The sequence below is a fragment of the Prionailurus bengalensis genome, chromosome A1 (assembly GCF_016509475.1).
Source record: "Prionailurus bengalensis isolate Pbe53 chromosome A1, Fcat_Pben_1.1_paternal_pri, whole genome shotgun sequence".
Classification (NCBI taxonomy): domain Eukaryota; kingdom Metazoa; phylum Chordata; class Mammalia; order Carnivora; family Felidae; genus Prionailurus; species Prionailurus bengalensis.
The window spans coordinates 134764724-134787540 of record NC_057343.1 but is presented as its reverse complement, the minus strand read 5'-3'; the positions used below and the strand labels follow the sequence as shown (position 1 = coordinate 134787540).

Genomic DNA, 22817 nt, shown 5'->3' with positions numbered 1-22817 from the left:
GAGAGAGGGAGATTGATTGATTGGGAAAGCCAGCAGGTGAGGGGCAGAGAGAAAGGCAAAAAGAGACTCCCAAGCAGGCTATATGCTGTAGTGCAGTTCGAACTTATCAACTGGGAGATCATGACAAGAGCTGAAACCATGAATCAGGACGCTTAACCACTGACCCACCCAGGTGCCCCAAGGCTTTGCGTTTTTAAATCCAAACGGTCAAGCCCAAGCTTCACCAGTTGCTCTTTTTCTTTGAGGACAGACAGCCATGCTTGTTCTAAGGATGTCCATGTGAACAGAGCAGCAGGCTGAGGAGCTGGGACTTGCACTACAGGGACAGCATCACAGGGATGGATGTGGATGGGCACCTAGTCCCAAAAAGTAGAAATCTGTCTCCAGCCTGGGAAAGTCACTTCGGCACAGCACTGTGTAACACAGCGCGTGTATTCCAAAGGGGCAGAATTTTCAGGCAAAGGATTTTTCTGGAGACAGGTTAGAGCTGGAGGATATGGTGATGCCAGCCTGACATATGAAGATGCAGTAAATGCAACATGCTTGCTTCAGGCATCTTAAGCATCTTCATTCTTCACCTCCTGGCTACTGACAGCCATCTCCGGGCAGTGCGTAATGAAACAGCAGATGAGTATTTGTGAGAGGCTTTCAGCTTTACAATGTTACCAGACTTTCTGTAAAGCGGTATGGGGCAGTACCTAGTAATCATATACAACATATCTTTCTTTTCTCCATGTCTGAACAGACTTGACTGGCAGGTCACCAAATACATAGGGAACGACAGATTTGGGAGCAGGTTCCCTTTTTGACGTGCTTGCCTGCATCCACGTGTTGGGACAGAGTCCCGCGGCCAGCCTGTGACAAGAGATGGCCATCTTGTCTTTTGGAACACACATCCCAGAAATCAGTAGGAGGATGCTGCTTTTCTGTGAGGATTGCTGCTAAGATTCCCGTCCCAGGTCCAAGGAGTTGGAACTGTCAGAGAACTTGAACCTGAGCCAGACTGACTGACTTTCCATATGCAAAAAGTCATTAAACTGACTTTCAACAACGCATTTTGGGCATTTCTAGCTTTTGTAGATACAGAAGATGTAATATTCACTGGGGTAGAGGTAGAAGACAGGAGGAACACAAATGATCACTGTGAGCCATGAGTTCAAACCATACCAATAGACAGGTAAATAGATTTAGAGTGTTGCCTGACCATTGAGTTCCTTAAGGCCTGGCCGATACCAGAGGAAGCAAATTTCTATAGTTAATAAAGCTGCACTTTTTCATGTTACATTTGTGTTATGAATCCCCAGATGCTAGATGGAAAATTGCCTGCTGATTAATTAGAATTAATAAAAGAGCCCTACTACAGAGAATAATTAGCTTCCTTGGCTCGTGGTTTCCCACCGATCACCAAACGTGTAATTTTGCACCATATGATTTTTCTGCATGTAAAGAAAGAGACAATGAGATGGCTTAGATCATTCACAGAGGAGCCTAGATCTGAATTCAATTACATGACACCTGGTAATGTTTAGAAAGGTCAAGAGCTTTGCAGCCAGAAAAAAATCTGGATTCTAATCCAAATTCTCTTTACAGGGTGTATATTAAACAAACAGCAGAGCCTGTCTGGGCCTCCTTCCTCATCTGTAAAATGGGGGTGCCACTATCATCTGGTTTGGGGCTCAAATGAGAAGGTAGATGAAAACCATCTTGCCCAGCACTATGCACATATTTATATATATAAGGCAGAAAATAAATGTTAGGCTGCTTCTTTCCTTCCTGCCAGTTTCAGTGATTTTTGATGACGAGAAAACACACAGGAAAGGAGGAAATGCAAGATGAAAGGGCACAGTGGTAACTGATTGGTAACTGATGGAGGAAGGTAATAGGAGATAACAGGGGAATTGAAGGAGATGGTTTCACTGAGGAAGAGACCGTAAAAAAGAGAGCGACCTTGGTGTGGAAGCTGGTAACTTCTGCGGCCAAGGAATAAGGTTGGTACAAAACGTAGGAAGGCATTATAGGGAGGCTTAATCTTCAAGAATAGAACATGTTTGTGTAAGCTAAAAAAAAAACCAAACAAACAAAAGCAAACCAGTCCAATTAACAAAAAGCAACCTGCAAAAAACCCATGCTTCCCATAATACACAGTAATATTCAGTAACACTTTAGAGATGTATGTGTAGATGTAAGAAAAACATCAGTCATTATCTTTTCATGCTAAATTTTTATTTCAATGTTATGCAACTGCATAAGTATAAATATTTGTTCAATATACAACAATTATGACATCCATAGGGAATTTCTTAGAGAAAATAAGACTGCAAACACTTTATTGCACAGATCCTAACAAACTTTTAAGCTGGTAAATCTACAGCTGGGAGTACTACCAAGGAGCACATCTTACAATCACAGGAGACTGACCAAATAGAACACAGGAGAATTTCTACCAGCTGATTGGAGAGGTTTACAACAACAGACAGGTATTACATGAATGCAACCTTAAGTACTCTTTACCCATCCAAAATGCAAAAACATATTTGGCCAAAATGATAATACACTATACAAAATATACATAAAAATATCATTTGTAAACAAGCAGCTAGTTGTGCTTTAAAGGAAACTGGACAGTTAAAAAGCAAAGGCTGTAAACCATGAACTCCCTCCCCGACACACCTGTCGTGATGTCTGAGTACAGATGATTGGGTTATGACAACTGCCAAACACAGATATGAATTATAAATGTTGAGACCACTTTGGAAACCCATTTAAGTTCTTCTAAAATATGCGTTTCTTCTACCATTTCACAACGTAGTGATGGGGAATGGCTAAAACTACACGGGGGCGGAGGGCGGAAAACAGGGGTAGGGGGGTACTTTTTGTTCTGTTTGCCAACTCATTTTACAAGGAAGGACAACCCAGCAGTCAGTTAAGTGATGCCTTTGTTTTTGGAGCAGGGTTTACAGCCCTGCTAAATAATTTACAATCCACAGGCTGTGCTTTAGATGAATGATTTAGATACTAAGACATCCGAGGGGGTTTGGGTGCTGAATTTGTATTTATTGGTAATTGTTTTCCCTCTTGAAAAACAAAACAGAAAATCCTGCTATGGATCCCAAACATCTTATAAATACTTATCTGTGTGTATTTTCTCTTAGTGCCTTAGTACTTAGGTCAGCAAGTGCCGTCTTACAATACAAAACAAGCCTCCAGGACAACTGCAACAAAAACAAACAAAAACCCCCTCAGCACTAAAATGATTTGACGAAGTCTACATATTCCATGGTATACAAAATTTAAATAAGGCTTAGCAAAAGTAAAAAGGACAGTCACATTCAAGCACCAAATAGCTCCACCAAGTCTTTTTGTTAAAAAACGCTGCTCTTTATTAATACGTTTTTTTTTTTTTTTGCATACAAATAAAGAGATCATGTTATGAAATGTATGGAGCTACTCGATGCATCAGAAATGAATGTGAAACCCAGGAACTTGCTAAAAACAGCAAGCTTCATCTACAACATAAGGCCCCAGCTATGTATTAAAATGTATCTGATGTCCTGATTATTCATTAATATATATGCTATGATGCCAAAATCCACCCCCCCTTTCCCTCAAAAATGCAAATTTAAAACCTCTTCCAATGCCTGATGCTTATTACTCAACTTAAGTACTATTGGATCTGCGTGTGGCCAGTAATTTTCCTTTTTGTTCAAGAGCAGGGCTGGCACAAGACTACTACAAAATGTGTGCTTCTTGGACTAGTGACTCATAGCATCAAGGCCTGAGTTTAAGAGCGTGAAAAGAAGGGAAAGTGAGAGAAATAAAGCTGACGTGTGTTTATAGCCTCCACTACACCCAGGGTGAAGACCCGACATATATACCCACAGACAAGGATAACTGGCCTTTCAGACAGTTGGACCCAAGATCAAGTGTCCACTGCGATGACTGTAACATGAATATGGTTAGCTCTGCTTGTTCCGGCCATTCCTAATGGAGGAAGAGTCCAAATGCAGTGATTAGAGTAGTTCTTGCTTTAAGATCTGGAAGTCTAGGTAGGCAGATACAGTACTCTCAAAATCTTGGGTTAAAAAGACACACACAAACTCACCATCTACTGTATTTAGGGCTTTCTTTCATCTTGAACTCTACTCAGAATGTGTTAACTTAGAAAAACGTAGTCTTGAAATATTCTCTGAAACCATAGACCAAAACATGTGGGTGGATGCGTATATACACACGAGTGTGAGTGTATCTATACTCTTACATACACCCGGTTTTAACCATTTTGCTTCATTACTATGTGATGATAAGTGGTAAAGCAAAAATCCTACTGGAAAAAAAAAGAAAAGAGAAGAAAAGAAAAAGCTGTGGTAAACAACGCCATCAGCAGCAAGGTATCACTCTACATCCCAAACCAAACACATTGCTAGGTATTTACAGAGAAAATCTTTATCCTCAACAACCCTCCACTGTAAAGGTGTTTCTTTATTGTTGTTTTCGTTTTTCGTACAAACCCTCTCTGGTAACAGTGTTATGGGTTACAATTGGGAAGGCAATTGGAAGAAGGTCCCCTCTTTCTGTCTCTCTCTCCCTCTCCCCCTCTGCCTAGGGGCTCCAGGCTCTGCCCGGCGGGCGTTCCCACACAGTGCTGGCTTCACAAGGTAGTCAAGACTCAGGTACACATTCAGGTCGGGTCTCCCCAGTCCGGCCTGGGGCTGCCCCGTTACGAGGCCTTTTTGTGCGGGCTGCTACGCAAACTCTCTTTCCCCCGCCTCTGCCGCACCACAAAGTCCTTCTCAGAAGAAAGGGCGATGGGCCGGTCAGGGTTTGGAGCTGGGGATGCCTTGGTCACTTCTCTGCCCACGCTCTGTTTCCTAGTCTGTGAGGGCGGGGCTGCGACAGGCTCTTTGCCTTTGGTTTCTCCTGTGGTGGCAGATACCGACAGGGCCCTGTCCCGGTGGCCGGCTCCCCCTGCCACGGGCGGGCTGGGGTGGTGCAATTCCAGGGTGACGGTGGAGCTCCGAAAGGATGGCAGAGAGTCGCTCTTTGTCATGTGGGTTCTGCCGTCGCCCCCGGGCAGGGTCTTAGCCGCAGCCCCGCTGGCCTTGGCCAAAGACGCGTCACCGCTAGTTGCAGCAGCCTCTCGAGCCCCCGGTCTGGCCTCAGGAAAGCTGGAGGAGGAGCTCAGAGACTTTTCTGGGAGGGCAGTGGATCGAAAAGAACTCTGTCCGGTGGCCGAGGGCGACCGTTTCATGCCGCTGGGCTTGCCTGCCTCAGTCAGCGGCTTCTGGGGACTCAGCACTTTCCCCTTGGCCTCTGGCAAGCCTTTCCCCACAGCAGCTGCCGGCCTCTCTGGGCCTTTTGGCCGGGCCTCGCCGGGTGCCAGGGAAAGGCTGGCCTCAAGCTTCCCGCCGTCTGCTGGAACGTAAAGTGCTTCAGTGCATTTCTTCCCCTCAGACTTCCTGTCCGTGGCGGTGGCAGCCTGTGAACTTGGACTCCTGTCTGTCTGTCTGCACACAGCGGGGCAATCTTTCACAGTGGATGGTTTGGGGTGCTTTGGAGACACGTTTTGCTTTTCACTGACAGGGGCAACTTTGTGGTCCGCCAATTCACCCCCTCCTGGGTGTCCTTGCTGCGGCAGATGTGTGGGCTTCTCTGGTGCCTCCGGGGACCGCCTGCCACCGGTGGCTTTTAGCTTAGGGTCTAGAGGACCCCCTTCGGTGAGCAGCGGAACTGAGGGTCCACTTCCTCCCTGGCTAATCGCATTGGTGGCTGTGTTCTGGGAGCCTGGGAGGGCAGGGAAGGCCTCCGGCACACCCTTACTGCTGTCCTTCCCTTCTCGGCTGGGGCCGACCTGCGGCTGGGCTGCAGCCTCTCTGCCTGCTGCAGGCGCAACGCTTGGCTTCTGGGAGGAGAGGGCCCTGTCAGGGTGCTTAGACTTTGCGGGGATGGAGTCGGGGCCAGGCCCAGACTTGGGGCTGCTGCTTTCACCATGCACTGCAGCAGGCCTGGGAGGGCCCTGGAGGCCCAGGCTGGGCTCTGTAGTACAGGGCTTGCCCCCTGGCTCTCTGCCTGAGGAGTGGCTTGGGGAGCTGCAGTGCTGCTGAGTGGCCAGGCTGGGCAGTTCTTTGGTGACCAGCGGGGGCTGAGAGCTACTGCTGATGTGCTTTTGTAGAGGCTGTTCTTTCCTTTCTGGTTCCTTGGGACCGTCTTTCGGCAAGGATGGGAAAGCAGAGAGCTGGGCTTCCTTCCCACGTTCAGTGCCTGGTGGCTGCAGGGACCACCGGCTGGGAGGAGCTTCTGGCTGGGGTTCCGGGCCACCTCTTCCTCTGCCCAGCTCCCTCTCACGAGGAGTCCCTGCTGACTGCAAAGAGGAGTCCTCCCTCACCAGGGGCCTCACCTCATCTCGGCCATCTCTGTGGTTTGTCTTCCCACAAGGTGCCCATGCTTTCTCCAGGGCTTGGGTCTGAGTGTAGGAATCTGGACGGGTCCTTTCCCCGGAGGGGAGATTTCTGGAATTGTCACTGGTTTTAGCAGCTTCTGGAGGATACAACTCCACAGAGGGATCCCTGTGGGAGTCAGGTCTCACAGCGGACCGCTCGCTTCTGGCCGTGGAAGGGCCCCTTTCAGAGGATTCCCTCCCACTTGGCTTCTCTCTTGAGGCGGTACCTTCAGGCAGCAGCAGGCTGCGTGACCTGGATGGGTCCGCGCTGTGGGGGTTCAATCCCAGGGAGGGGAGGAGTTTGGTGTCAGGGCTATGGTTTTGGTGTTTGCTGGGGCCCCCCTCTCTCCGCTGGGGATCGCTTTCCATGACCGTCACTGTGTTCTTGGCTGCATGGGAAGCTTTCCTATCCCGCTTTAGCTCTGGGTCAGAGCAAGGAGGCACGGGAGCTGCTGGTGAATTCTGGAGACCCCGGCTGGGGGGTGGGAACCGGGGCTCCAGCAGGTAGGACTTATTAATCCTGAAGCCAGCAGGGGAAGGCTCCCTCTGACCCACCGTCTCACCCTTCTTGCCCCCGGTGCTGGGGACAGCCGGTGGCACAGAGGGCCTCACATCACTGGCCGGGCTGGGGCTCTGTGCAGGCTCCGGGGAAGGCAGCTCTGTCTTGGAGGCCTGAGGTCCAGACAGGAGAGCAATATCCAAAGTGCCCTCAATTGGTTTCAGGCAGGACACAGACCTACCTTCCAGTTTATACTCAGAAGGGCTTTTCCGGACGGGTGACTCAGGAGCAACCAAGCCCGGCTTCTCTACTCCACCGTCCACCCGCCCAGCTAGCGCCTTGAGAGGGACAAAGGAGACAGTGCTGATCTGAGCCGTGTGGGCACTGCTCATGAATGCTCGGCTCTCAGAGGCCACTGGGGCCTCCTGCTGTCCACCCATGGACCGGACGGGGTTCCCGGGCAGGCTTTCGTGGGCACTAGACGGCATCTTGGGCTTGAGCACAGTGCACAGGCCGTCATCTTTGTCTTCAAGTGACATTTTCTTTCGGAGGTAATCGATGTTGGCCAGTTTGCTGTCTAACTTCTCACATCGGAGACACTCCTTGGCCTGGGAGGCCTTCTCCGTGTTTTCACCCTTCCCAGAGCTGGACCTATCAGCCGAGTGGCAGAGAGTGTCCTGGAGGGTGCCAGGAGCAGAGGTGCGCTTGAAGTCACAGATGCCCTGGCTGTGGTCCCCAGGTGCCGGGCCATGGCCAGCCGCTGCCCCTTCCGAGGTCACTCCCTCGCTGGCCCGAATGCTGGCCTGCTTGTGAAGAGCCCCTTTCAGCAGGCTGCCCACGGATGGGGCCTCCTGCAAGGCCACTTTGTTATCAAAATGACTTGACCTTTCTAAAGCCTTTGGATAGATTTTCTTCTCTCTCTCTTCCAGCCTAAAAGTAGAAAGGTTTTCTAAATCACTCCCAAGTCCATGGGATTTCTGGTGGGGTTCTTGTTTCTCTGGGAGACCATCTGGCTTCTTCACCACCACCTTGGCCTTGAGCTTCTCTCGGTCCAGCTCATCCACAGACTCCTGTCTCCCCAGCTTCCGGGAGACAGGACGCTTCAGGCAGCCTTGCTCCACAGGCCTGGCGCGGCTCAGGGAAGGGGCATCACACACATTCTCCTCCAGGCTCTGCAAGGTCACTTCCCGTGGAGGCTGTTCCCTCGGCACCTCCTCCTGGGTCACCTCCAGGCTGTGTTTGCGGGAACACAGGTGCTTCTTGTCACTGCCATAGGAGGGAGACAACTTCTCCTCTGACTGCACGCGCTTGAGCAGTGGGGACCTCGGGGGCTCTGCACTCTTGGGCCTCACGATATGTCTGACGATGGTGGGAGGGGAGTGCATTTTGCTGGGAAAAGCTTGAGCGATCTTGGAATTGCCAAGCGAGTGTCCCAAAAGAGGGGATGGTGACCGCTGAGGGGAGGTGGGCTGTGGTGTTGGAGAGGGGGTCCGGGCCAGTGGGGAGAGGGGGATGCTGCCGGCCGACTTCCGCCTTCCAGAACGGTAGCGCTGTCCGCTGAGTTTGGGGGCCAGACCATGTAGGGTGCTGGGCCGGATGTGTCCTGATCCCGCTGGGGAATTGGGGGCACTAGAGCTTGGGGAGCTGCTCTGAGAGGAGTTAGTACCTGGGGGTGGAAAACAAAAAGCCATGAGCAATGGGCTCCATCCCTTTTCTATCCATGCTTCCAACCCAAATGGTTGTAGGTCGGGTCAGATCAAGGTCAGCAAATTGTCTTAGCATCTAACTCTATTGAAAAAATGCTTTTCAGGTAAACCTCCCCCCACATCAGGGTTCAACCCCATATTTCCTGCCTTAATGGTCTAAATAGATGTATCTTATGACTATCCTTTCACTTACACCTTCTTTCATTACGCTGGAATAAGCCTCCCATCCCTCAAGAGCTCAGATAGTGACTCTGACCTCCTCCCACCTCTCCCCTACTGTCTGGGCCAGGAGACTCACTCACCTGACGGGAAGTCAGGGGTGGAGCGATAGCTGGGCGTCGGGGACCGGGGAGACAAGCTGTGCGTTGGGGAGCCTGGGAGGCTCTCCCCTGATGAAAGGGACCGGTTCAAACAGGAGAAGCTTCGGCTGGTGTGGAGTAAAGGAGAAGGCTGCTTGGCTAGTTTTTTAAAAAGGGATCTCCTCCTAGAGCGGAAACAAAAGCAAAGGAATCAGATTCTACATAGAGGGCCCCTCTGTCTCCCCACAGTGTGGGTGTGCTCAGTTTCACACCTCTGTGCCAGCACAGCGACACGGTGTCAGACCCCACACTAAGGTGTAGGTTCCCACTCCCATATTAAAAACCTTATGACTCAGAAAAGAAGGGTCTTTGTTAATGTACAACGGAAGCTCTCTTAATTCCGAATACTTTAAGAAGAAGCGACAAAATAGGAAGAATAGAAAACATAGGAAATATATATTCATTTATTTATCTGTCAGGGTTATGAGGAGGGTGTTTTGTACCCACAGCTGTTTGCTGTGCTTATTCCACTGTGGGCTCTTGAATATTCCTAATGACCACATAGGCGGTACATTTACATAGAAAAAGCGACAAAGGTGAACTGAAGCTTATCATATCAGTAGGGCACCACACACTATATAGCTGCAGCAGAAGCAAATGAGTATTTAGTGCTCAACAAGCATATCTTAAAGAGGGGGAAAAAAGCTTCTGATGACTTAGAAGTACACGTGGCTGTAGAGAGCTCTTTCACCTTTAAGGTCAGGCAAGCCTCACTCCCCGCCAGTGAGCTTAAGCAAAGGTTTACATGCTGCTGCACCCCTTTGAAACAGTGTGTTCTGTTTAACTTAAAGCACAATCAAAATCTAAAGCACACTTTAAGAAAACTGTATGAATCAGTCATTAATACAAAAGACCGCATCTCAGAATTCGTGTGTGTGTTTTGAGTTTAATAAATGTAATAAATGTACTTGGGTTAAACAATGAAATCATTTTATCAAGCTCCTAATGACAGACAGCAACTCCCCTGCTCGGCCCTTGGCCCACTCCCCAGAGAAACCGCTTTCTACTCCTTTAGCTACTTCTCCTATTTGTCTGCATATTGCTAAGTAATCTCGTTAAGTTTTCGTTTTTCAATTTTAGAAACGATCTACTGATTTCCTAGGACAGAAGATGAGAGTTAGGCTCTTACACAACCCCCTTCCACCTTCTGACCAAATACACTTCCCCCTTTTCTACGCCTCCCTCTAGAACTAAAACAAAACTTTCAGTTAGAAAAGAGGCGGAACTTTTCTTTTATATTCTAAACACTGTTCACAGCTAGGCAATGAGAAGCATCATTCCATTTCCTTTCTTGCAGGACTTTGTCTTTCCTGGAGTGAATAAGCACCCCTGTTTCATTTGCTTCTTTCTCCACATTTCTGTCATCAAAACCCCTCTTACTACAATCAGACACATTAGATCCAAGCGGGCCAAACGGGGATGCTGCTGTGGAGTCACATGGGGAGCCCATCCAGACAGGTGCCTGGCAAGAAATGTCCCCACCAGAAACACACACACGCATCTTGCCGGCGTCTGCAGAGAGTACAAAAGGACTCACAGCGCCTCCCAGATCGCAAATGTGTAAGCCAGTTACATCGGCAGTCAGTAAAACAAAAACCTTTATTTTTAAGCTTATGTGGATGCTTTTTAGATATAGTTATTTTACAGTATCTGGCATTTAAAAAAATAGCAATTGTTAAAAAAAAAAAAGCAATCGTTTGTTCTCAGATAATGTAAAAGACATTACTGAGTGTACATTTAATGCTAAAAACTGCCTGAAGGTCTGGGGCCTCACATTCAACTCACCTGAAATCCAACAAACAGCAAAACACTGGTCATGGTACTCATACAGGAAAAAAAAAAATGCGATCTGAATTCTTCTGCGATCTAACTATGGAAATCTTTTCACTGTGAAAAATGCTGTTATGAATGTGAACTTTAACGTATTAATATTTGAACCACAGCACCAAATTTCTCACAGAAAAATGAGTCTTTTCCATATATAATTGTTTAAATTAAGGAGTAACTTTCGTCCAACATGGGCATATTAAAACCCCACAAAAATCCTGCTTTAACTAACCTTTCTAGACTTTCTTTCTTCTTCGATTTCTTGCTCCGCCTCACCATCCGGCTCTTACAGCTGTTTCTCCTGGCTGGTCCTGTCTTGATGGACGTGTTTTCAAATGGGGTGGTGGTGATTGAGACCTTATTTCCACTCTATAAAAAAAAATGGGGTGGTATTAAAGGGAAAATCTGGGAGCACACAGGATCAGAAGTGGGAAAGTACGTTCAAAAACAAAGATACGTAAGGACGTACATACAAGAGCCTTCCATGTCTAAATAGCCTTTTAAGCAGTGGCACCCTGACAGAACATGAAGGCAAAATGTCCGGTTTCTTTGAGAGGGCAGGCTCTGGACTCCACAGATGTGAGTTCAATCCAAGTTCTATGCCTGCCCTGAGCAGGTTGCTTCTCCTCTCTGTGCCTCAAACACGTGCACTATCCAGCAGCAGAATCACACCTATCTCACAGGGGCTCGTGTGTGCATTACCCGGGATGGACTTTGTAAAGCCTGCAGCACCAAGTATGACACAGGCAAAGGACTCTATAAACAACAGTGATCTTCATCCATATGTAGTAAGTATAAATGAGCCCAGGGGCTGTCTGTTGTTGGTTGATTTATTTTTCTTTTTTCTCCTTTTTGTGTTTTTCCTTTGACCTAGAAATCATAGACCAGCAAAACTGAATGAGACTTTTATTTTTAATTATTTTAAAAGATTCCTTTGCTGGCACCATAGAACCTGTCAGCTTGCAGAGCTGGGAAGTTTACGCCAGCGAGTACAAAACAGTCTTTCTTTAACCAGGTCATGTATGGGGAGGTAACTCCTGGTAGAATTCTGGGACTTTCACTCAGTGCTGGGACAGGGCTTGCCGGGCAGGCCCTGGGGGTCGACAGAAGAGTGGAGTCAGAAGCTAGGCTGAGGGGTGCCCTGGGCAGATGGTAGAACTGATCCCCTTTGCTCCAGCATTCATGACTTCTTCTTGAATTTCTTAATAACCAGGGGAAAAACATGTCCTTTCAAAGTCACAGATGGCCCTGATTACCTCAAAAAGATAAGAAGTATAAGGAGCAGGGTCTTTTAAAAGGTCTATGCCCCCAAAACGCCTAGCAATTCAGCTGTAAGTGGTACTAAGAGATGGGGAGTTAAGTACGGTGGGGGCAGGGACCAAACCAATGGGGATTGATTGTTTTAATGTTAACATCTACCCCCACCACCAGCTCCCGCTGCTCCAATTTGGGAAGTAATACATGACATTATAAGAAGAAATTGTAAAGTATAAGTAAAAATAAAAATCATTGAGAAACTTATTGCCAGCTAACACTGGTAATACTTCAGTATATTTCCTAATCTTTTTTTAGGCATGTATGAATTACACATGCACACAGACATACGTTGTCGACAACTTTAAGCTTAATTACTCTAATATTTAGTTTTATGTTGTTTTTCCATTTCTCATTATAGAACTTGAAAAACCTTCCCCACATCACTGAATAGTCATTAAGAACATAATTTTGGGGGCATCAGGGTGGCTCAGTTGGTTAAGCATCCAACTTTGGCTCAGGTCATGTTCTCATAGTTTGTGGGTTCAAGGCCCATGCAGGGCTCTGTGCTGACAGATCGGAGCATGGAGTCTGCTTCAGGTTTTGTGTTTCCCTCTCTCCCCAACCCCACCCCCCACCATTAGTGCGCTCGCTCTCTCTCTCTCTCTCTCTCTCTCTCTCTCAAAAACATTAAAAAGTTTTAAAAACTTAATTTTTATTTGCTGTATAATATTCCATGAGATGGGTGAATCAAAATTCAACTATTTTCCTACTGCTATTATTTCCTACGTTTCAGTTCTTTTAAGACTTGCCATAAATATCATCATCCATAAATCATTGTCCTAGGCTCTGTCATTTCCCTTAAATTACATATGTGAATCAAAGGGTCTATCCAAACTTTTTAATTTTTTATTTTAGAGAGAAAGTGCATGAAAGGGAAAGAGGGGCGGTGTGGGCGGGGAGAGGGAGAGAAAGACAGAAAGAAAGAGAGACAGTGAGAGACAGAGAGACACAGAGAATTCCAAGCAGGCTCCACACCCAGTGCAGAACCTAATGTAGGGTTCAATCCCATGACCCTGGGATCATGCCTGAGCTGCTATCAAGAGTTGGACGCTCAACGAACTGAGCCATCCAGGTGCCCTAAACCTCTTAAAGACTCTTAGTATATACTAATACACTATTTTCCAGAAAGTTTATGTCAATACGTACTTTTGCTGGCAGCACATAAAGACTTTTCTTACCACAGGTTTGTCAGAACTGAGTATTAATGTTAAACACATTACCAATTTTATACGAATAAACTACAACGAGTTTTAATCTTCATTCTTCGACATTGTCTCATTTATTTTGGTCATTCCTATTTTTTTTAGGAAATGACCTGTTCATGTCTTACATCCACTTTCGTGTCAGTAACTTTAGTATTTTATGAATGATTTTAGAGGTTTTTTCTGTGTGTGTATTTAAGAACATGTAATCTCACACCTAATGTCGTAATTGTAAAAAAAAAATAAGATTTGAACTGGAACAAAAGAAAAATATTCTGCAAGAACAAACTGTACATTCTATATGCAAATGCCAAAAGTTAGAAAATAAACCCTTATCTGACAAAGATTGATTCTATTTCTTGTTTAAACAGAACATTCAGCTTAAAAGCATGAAAGGCCTATGAACGGAGGTTGTGTGGAAGGAGATCTTCTCTGCACAAATTGAGGGAGGCCATACTACAATTTCAGTTTCTCCTATATGCCTTAAGTGAATGAAAAAGTAACAAATATGGCTGGAGTTCATCTTTCACTGCAATTCTTTCAATCCTTTTCCACATTCATACGCAAAGTAGACACAGACAGCCATCATATGTCCACTGGGGCTGTCCCACTGTGCACGTCACTGAGCCTGAATCCAATTCCACCCTTTCTAGCATAATTCCCCACTGGTTTTTCTATCTTTATCTGTAAGAGGCTAACAAGGCCATTCAGCCTTTTTAAAGCACATTTTGAGCATTAAAGCATTATTTCCATATATTCTGTCACTTTATTTTCACCACCAAATTATGAGGGCTGTTTTGTTTTGTTTTTGTCTTTTTTTCCCTAATACAACCTTGTGAGGTGCGAATGGATTGTTACCCTTCATTATAGATGAGGAAAACAGATTCAGGGATGCTGAGTTTCCTTCTTTCTCAGGGTCAAAGAGCCGGTCTTAAGAGCCCACACCTGGCTCTCTGCCCCTCACCCCCACTGTCTGCTCCTCACAGGCATGGCGTGGCCTGATCGTCCTCCACCTTTCCTGCCCCTGGCAGAGTAGATGGCTTAGACTTAACAGGTGGTGGCGAAGGAACCAGGCTCTGGACAATATAGGGAATGATCGATGCATCAGACTGTCAAGAAGAAATGGAAGACATATAAAAATAGCATAAACGTTGTACGAAATAAAAATAAATGATGAACAAATCTCATCAGAAAAGTTACACCCAGGGTTTTTAAATCAGAGCACATCACTGCGTTCTGTACAAATGTTCCCTTCCCCTATTAAAAACCAAACCCAGTTTTCTCTTTCTTGTTTCTATATATGGCAGAGGACAGTTTGCTTGACCTATACACTCAGAAAACTTCCCTAAGGAGGAACTACAGACACTCAAGATGCAGAGTGCAAATATTTCACTGGGAGCATTAATGATCATGCAAATGGTAAATGACGGGAAAAATAACTTAATCCACAATAGGGCGAGAATCGTAAAGCCTGCCACCTGGTGGATCCATCGGCTACATGGAGGGCTGCCTGAACTCAGTGCAATGTGTCTTACTGGGTCAATGTATCCTCAATACATTCTTCTGAAGGAGCGAACTCTTCTAAGAGAAATTCTGTGGCACTTGTTTAAAAAAACAACAGCAAAAAATGGTGCCGGCAGATTGTTAAATGTTCAATTTGTTCACTTTTACGGTAAACTGTTGGTATAAACTGTGCACGGTGCGAGGGAAATTATTTTAAGCTGGCTGAACTGAATACAATGGCAGGCTAACCATCTCTTCCCCTCAGTCTGGCTCCAGGTTAACTTCTCAGTTGGCCTTGGATAGACTATTTTTACGTTCCTTTCTCTGCGACATGCCCATGGTGAATGTCACGCTTTCTGCAGGCCTAGGTCTTTGCTGTGACTCACATCCTCCACAATCCAGCCCCAGCCAGCCTGCACACTCCATCCCATATACAAACCCAGGCTCCGGTCACTCGATTTGTGTACCTCAAGCACTCTGAGCTTTCTTGGCCTTGCATTTGCACACACCCTCTTTGTTCTGCTGAGCCCACCCTGCACTCCCTTCGCATACACTAACTCTCCACCCATCCTTCACAGCCCTGAACAGATAACCCCTGTTTCATCCCCCCTGGAAAGCCATCTCTCCTTCAGAATGTGGGCTAGATTTACAGTCGGCTCCTTATGTTTAACACTTTGTAGACTTGGTTTCGCCACTGGTTTTCCACGTACTCTGGTGGACTCATGCCAAGCATGGGCTCCAAAGCCACACTGTGGGGTGCAAATCCTCTTTTCTGCTCCTTCCTAGCGGGTAGCCTTGGGCTGCTTTGTTAAACTTCTGCTGCTTTCATTTCTTCATCCGTAAAATGGGAACAATGTTGTTTACAGGACCTGCTCCACAGCAAGTGAGGATTATAGGGGTTCAGCTACATAAAGCACTATTACCTAATATTCTTATGTGTTGTCTCTTGTGCGACTGACCCTTCAGTATCTAACACAATGCTCTGCACATTTTTAGGACGTGGCGAATATGTAAGGATGGTCATAATGACACTATTTGATGGCCTCCATTTTCACATCTAAAGGCTCCCCAGAGTTCATAGAAAGGAAATTCTTGAAGCAGGGACTAATGAAGTTTTAGGGCTGCTTTTATGTGCTGGGTATTTAAACTAATACTATCCCCAAAAAGCAATCTGGTTTACTTGAGAGTTTCCCAGATTAGAGAGGTTAAGCCGGGCATGTTATCATGTGCGTCAATACGGACTCCATCCATCACTGCAGTGAGTGCACAGAGATTTCACTGCTCTTACAAAGTTCTTTTAGAAAGCTACCCAAAAGCAGAAAGGAGGGGATTACTTCCTTGCGGCAGGACCAGTGTGAGGCAAAGCTGAAGGAGCACACGGGAAGGGATTCACAGAGCCAATGGGGAAGTGAACTGGAGAAACACATTGATTCTGTAATTCCATAGATCTATGATGAGAAGTGACTTTGGACAAGCTTCCCTGTGGATATGAGTTAGTGCTCCCATAGCAGGTCTGCTTGGAAGGTGTGAGAGTAAACGAGACCACATGTGAAGATATCAAATGTGGAAAATGCTTACTCCGTTTGCAATCTGAAAGATATTGTACTGCATACGAACTTCTAAACAGATATATAGCAGCCTCAAGCCATGGCTCTTCCACCTTTTTCCTAAGGTGCCATGACATTTCATGAAGTAGTTCGCAAGTATAGAACACGAAATCAAGAGGGGTGCTTGGGTGGCTCAGTCGGTTGAGCGTCTGACTTCAGCTCAGGTCATGATCTCACAGTTCGTAGTTTGAGCCCAACGTTGGGCTCTGTGCTGACAGCTCAGAGCCTGGAGCCTGCTTCGGATTCTGTGTCTTCCTCACTCTCTCTCTGCCCCTGCCCCGCTTGTGTGCTCATGCTTGCTCGCCCTCTCTCAAAAATAAATAAACATTAAAAAAAAAAAAAAAAGAACATCAAGTAAACAGTACCCGAGAATACCAAAATATAGCCACTACCCTGATGTTCCATGAGTGATGTCACGAGGATGCCCAGTGTTGATCCTACTCCCTTTACATGCTGTCCAAGAACCGCTGTTTAAATTTGGAAGAAAGCTGCATGATTACACAGTTCACTGGAAAGATAATTAAATCCCTCGTATCCTTTTTGTTTCATTACATTGGTCGCTCCTCTCGAGTGCTTCCTTTATGAAGCAGAGGCAGGACCCTCTGCTTGGCTCTGCGACAGAGCAGGCCATGGCTCCGGAGGGTGCCAAGGCTCTCCAATAGGGCTTGTTCACACAGTTTCAGAGACACACTGACTACATCCAGGAATCAAGGTGCTTCCTAACCAGAGGAGGACAAAACTGTATGAATGGGATTGGATTTGGCTAAGACACTTTGCCAGACACCTTCAGGAGAAATATACATTCAAATTTCACAGAAGCAGGCTTTAAAATCTACGATCATATCTAACACTCCATAAAATAAATTATGGAAATAACCAAATGTCTCAGCAAGATAAACAAATGCCTATTTTCTAAAGATATATACACTTCAGTTTATTATTTCTTCTTCTGATTTTGTGAGCAGACCCAGGAAGTGATAGGAAGATAGGTTGTGGATGAAGTGATGTTGCATGTAACATAATACTGTTACAAAGAAGGTAGAGAGCCAAGCTGATGTTACCAATGAAAATCCCTTGACCTTCTTTTAAATGCTAATGGGAAGACTGGAAAAAGCTCTAGCAGGATGAATAACAACTAAGAAAACCTCACTGTAATACACAGACTTATTATCCAAAAGAAAGGGTGAGCTCCTAGAACAGATCAAGGAGCATTTTAGAGACATACAACACTTCTGTCTGCCTACTTCGGAGGAGCCTAACCTACTTCGGAGGAGCCTAAGGCATGTGTATTGGATATGAAGACAGAGGGAGGGAAAAATCCAAAACAACCTTCCTGGACTCTTACTCACAAAAGGTCAAGGGGCAACTGGGTGGTTCAGCCAGTTAAGCATCCGACTCTTGGTTTTGATTCAGGTTATCGTCTCACGGTCTGTAGTTTCAAGCCCTGTGTGAGGCTCCATGCTGTCAGCACAGGACACTCTCTCCCTCTCTCTCTGGCCCTCCCCAGATCTCATGCTCTCTCAGAGTAAGTGAATAAACTTAAAACAACAACAACAACAACAACAACAACAACAACAACAACAACAAAGGGGTCTATCTGTGAGCCAGCAATGGGGCACCCTTTGACCATAGGGGCAGGTACTGTGAGAGAATCTGCTGGTCAGACTCATGAGTCTTTATATCCCGTCCAGAATTTTGTCTTGCAAATCCCGAAGTCCTATCAGGAGACTTTCACAGACAAGGGATCCCAATGCCCTACCTCCCATTTCTTGGATTCTTACTATGAGAGAGTTGTTGCATACCAGGTGGACAAAGAATATTACCAGGGACAGATGGTGATCTAAACTGAAAACCTCAGGTTGTACCCACGGTGTCAACTCTTTCTGTTCAATAGCCATACTTGAAAGTATAGACTAACCTAAGCCCTTTCAAGCTGACTGACAAACTGAACGGCCTGCATATTAAGACATGAGTCAAGACCAACAAAAGTAGAAGTGGGGTATTTGACCCCCTCCATGGTAACTTTTGGAAAGAAAGCAAAAGAGGACCCCAGCATTCACCTCAATTCCACGAACATTTATTGCGTACCCACCTGTATATCCCAGGTATTGGGTAAATGCTGGAACTACATGGGAAGATATCCCCTGCATCATGAACCGGTAGGTATGAATGACAGCAAAGTCAGGCGCCACCCCCTACAGACTTTGGTTTTGAGCCCAAGACCAAAATTTAATTAATAATGTGAATTAATCAGTGGCAATAACTTTCCTACAACCTGCTACTTCGCAATGGACCTCTGAATATGCCTGCTATTACTACTCTCAGAACCTAAGCCAACCCTAATCTTTTGAAGAATACGCTCATATTAGCTTGGGGAATGACAGAAAAGGAGAAAAGTCATTTAACTGCACTTATTTTTGGAAGGCTTAGCACACCCACTTCTTTGTAGTGCCTTCTAAATTTCTAATTTTCTTTCCTGTTTCAATTCAATGAAATTTCTCTGTGATGTCTCTCCCCACTCATAGAATATTCTCTCCAAAAGTATAACATTCCTCCCTCTGCGACAGTCCTAAGTTAAACTTCATCTGCTTCCATACATCTCCTATATCTCCCATATTTCTCAAAGGCAAGGACTATACCTTCATTCCTGTGTTACTAATATGTACTATGGCACTGGGCTCAGTGCGAGTGCTCTGAAAAGAGTCTGAATGTACATTATCTAAATGGCAGGTATATATTTATGTTCTGTCTCTCAACAGACTGTAGTTTATCTGAAACCATGGCTCACACCTCTCTGTATACAACTCCCTTACAGCCCCTTTCAGTGCTCAAAAAGCAAGAGATCATCCATAAATCTGCTGATTTGTAAAATAATCTTACAACTAGAGACTCTATTTCTGATCACGGACTTCTTTTTCGGAACAAATTTAAAATCAAGTACAAATTCGTCTTTGTTTTTACAAGAGCCATATTTGGAGCTATAACTTTATATTCTACCGTCAGCAGGTGACACAGCAAATAAGAGAACTGTGCAGATTTTCTCTCTCCACTCACATTCACGCTTCTTGTGATCTTAACTCCATGGGCTTTATTCAGCTTACATTCAAAACAGAAAATGTTCTATGTTCAAAATCATTTGTGTGAGGGCCTAATGATTACTAGAACCCCTTCCTCCATTGCTACTTACTTCTGTCATCTACAGTGTATGTGTATATATTTCCATTTCTATTTTTCAAAGGAAATCCAACTCTCAGACTGAACCTTCAAATCTGACCTCACTTTCATACCACTTCATCTTCCATTGTACTGGAATAAAACTTGCTGAATGGCCCTGAAGAAAACCATCTTTAGGATAGGTGACTTCCCAACAGCTTTTACTATGTAAGGCTCATAAAGTGAAAAAGAACTCTTGTTATTCGTAATTTAGAATAAGAAGTTAAATTCAGAAGTGATTGTGCAGATAGAAGGCCATGTTTTTTCATGATATATAGAACCAGCAAATTCATATTATCTGTTTCTTCACCTTTTATCAGACTTTAAACCACTGAATACTTCCTCAGTAATAAGACTGTTTATGCATGCATCATAGAGAATTCTAGAACTTAAGGAGAGAACTCTTGGTACCCGTTCTTTCTGATGACCTTTACTTGTGTGGCATGGGCATAAAAAAGATAATACCTTTAGCAAAAGCTCTATAACTTCCGTGTGGACAAGTCCATGCACTGGTTCTCCATTGATGTGTGTGATCAGATCCCCAGCCTTCAGTCCTGCTTGGCATGCTGGACTTCCTTCTTCAACATTCTGAAGTCCAAGAAAAGAGTACAGATTGATCAGCCAACAAATGGCAACCTTAACATCTACTGTTTCTTCTGGGACAATATTCTGGGTGAATTAGCAAATGATCCTAAGCTTCTAAGAGGAAATCAATAAGGCATGGTTATTATTCCTTTTATGACAGCATCCTAAAATAGGACACTTACTTACAAAATTTCAGGTGAGTGGGAAAGGTAGTTAGTTTTGTTTGTTTTTTAATAAAAGAAGCCCAGGAAAAAATTAAAAAGAAAGGTGACAATAGGACCATCTTTGACAATTTCTACCATGCTGGTATGCAAAGTGGACAATCAAATATGAAAACTGGACAGAATTATGAGAAGTTATTAGTTTTCACTCAATTCAATGCCACCATATAAAGGGAAAGGGCATGAAACAGGTCCCAAAAGCCAGCTTAGCAGAAAAACTGTTTGCTTATAAATATGCCTCAGCCAACTTATTCATTGTCCAGTTTGGCTGGGAATGAAAAGTAACAAGGATGAGAGGCTGTTGATCTCACCCAAACAATATGGTGCACTGTATAGATGTCGCTGTCTCCCACATACACCCGGATGGCTCGGATGGTAAAACCGTAGTTTTTCCCTGAACTGTGGATCACAATGGGCTGATGTGGACTGGCAGAAGCTCCTGAAGAATCTCGGCTGGGAGAAGAATCTCGTGAAGAAGAAGGGTCCGAGGACAGGGAATGGGGGGACATTGGACTTCCCAGTGGAGAAACGGCAAACATATCTGCAACACAGAAGCCAGTCGTTAGAGCCGATGCTGATCACACAAACATCCATGCAGCCAGCCCACACTGCATGAGCCCTGCAATGATGGGGAGCTCAGCCACACAATAAATCCATTCATTTCTCATCAATAAATAATATAAAAATATTTATATTGCTAACTAGGATGGCTTTCCAAACAGGGGATATTAAGAAGACTTCAAAAGTGTCTGTACTGCAACTAATTTTTCAGTGAATTCTGTGAGGTTAGAATTTCTTCATTCTCTATGCTAATTAAAACACACACAAAACTTAGTCCCTACCTGGCTGGGATAGCTTTAGTTGGTATATTTTGTTGTCATTAAATCAGAGATGCACAAATTTCAAGTATGCCTTTACACAGAGAAGACTGTGGAGACTATAGTAAAAGATTCTCAGGCTCCAAATCTCAGGCTCCAAATCAACAAATTTAACATGGTCCTTTTCAAACATATGTGGTCAGGAAAACAATCCATCAAGTTACCAGTTCCTTTTTACAGTACTACTGAACTAGTACTCAAGTGATTTCGATCAAGACAACAGTGAAATGTCAATTTCTTTATGAAACAACCACTCCTAATTATTATGAATACAACTGATCGCTTCCTACAGTACCTACAGTTCTAACAATGATTCTCAAAGATAATACAGGTGAAATAGAGAAATTTTAAGAAAACTTAATACCTCAATACCAATTCTATTCTGTTTTTGTTTTAAAAGCAAACATGCTTTTATTGTTGATATCACTGTTCCATCCATGTGAGTCTAAACAGATCTTAATTAACTGGTCACGTGAAATTGTGTGTGTGTTTGACAAAAAGAATGATCCACTAAAGATGCTGAAGTTTAAATGTGAGCTCAGTCAGACGCAGGCTACTATGTGCCCAGAGTTACTGAAGACTCACCAGGTTCAGTGAGCACCAGGGGAGCCACAGCAAACTGCCAGTGCCCACACTATCATTTCTTCCGATTCTTATGTCTGTCAAAGTGGAACAAAGCTAGGTGGATCACTAGTGATGTTCCTTCACTTTGGGACTGCGTGTGGCACTCTTGGTACTCTTTCGCTGGCTACCTTTTGTCTAAAGATCACAAGGCCAAGTGAAGAGACACACGCTGGTGGGCAGGGAACTTGTAACCATGCGAGCGGGAACTGGACGGAGTGGAAACACATACACACATCCAAAGTGCTGGAAAGCCAAGTCCCCATCCTTTGTGGCATGACAGTTTCCCTTATCTCCCTGTATTAAACAATTGTTCTACCTTACCAAGACGTGGGCTTTCTCACCAGCTTTCAAAAGTGGACTTACCTTTCCAACTGCCGCTGCTTTGGAGTTATGAATAGTCATTCAAACTAAGGAGATAGATGGTTACTTTATGGTGCTGAATGGGACGCCTCCCAGAAAACAGAGTGGGCTAGAGTGAGCAATACCCCCAAATGAGCATTTGTTTGTATCAGATTTCTTTCTGCACAAACAGGAAATTTTGAAACTGTAAACAATTCCTTTTATAGAAGGTCTGTATTCCTCCAAATGCAAGCCATCTGCAATATAATTCAATTGCCACTTCCACTCTCGGGCTGTCATTTGAGTGTTAAGTCACAAACACCAGGGTGTATGTTTTCTCACTTCTGGGGGAATTGTGTAGACTTAGTGATTTCTAGAGGCAAAGCCCTGGTGTATAAAAATACTGCAATTCCACAAAACCATAATTAAGCCCAGTCTTCCAATACAGGGGAGAAAATGACTACCAGTAGGAGGAAGCATAGCTCAACAGACAGGGTTGGG

General features: G+C 45.0%; 1 protein-coding gene across 15 annotated transcripts in view; it reads right to left on the bottom strand.

Moving 5' to 3' along the window:
* Positions 1 to 2201: 2201 nt before the first annotated feature.
* The window catches only part of MAST4 (microtubule associated serine/threonine kinase family member 4), a 567241-nt gene continuing 546625 nt past the window's right edge, over positions 2202 to 22817 (bottom strand). For all 15 annotated transcript variants that reach the window (XM_043591561.1, XM_043591586.1, XM_043591535.1 and 12 more), the window contains 5 exons: positions 20787 to 21016; positions 20135 to 20257; positions 11060 to 11196; positions 8944 to 9125; positions 2202 to 8601 (listed from right to left, as the gene is read on the bottom strand). In XM_043591561.1, the coding sequence (XP_043447496.1) occupies positions 4718 to 8601; positions 8944 to 9125; positions 11060 to 11196; positions 20135 to 20257; positions 20787 to 21016 (4556 nt within the window). In that variant the 3' untranslated portion in view covers positions 2202 to 4717. The remainder of the gene's footprint in view (positions 8602 to 8943; positions 9126 to 11059; positions 11197 to 20134; positions 20258 to 20786; positions 21017 to 22817) is intronic.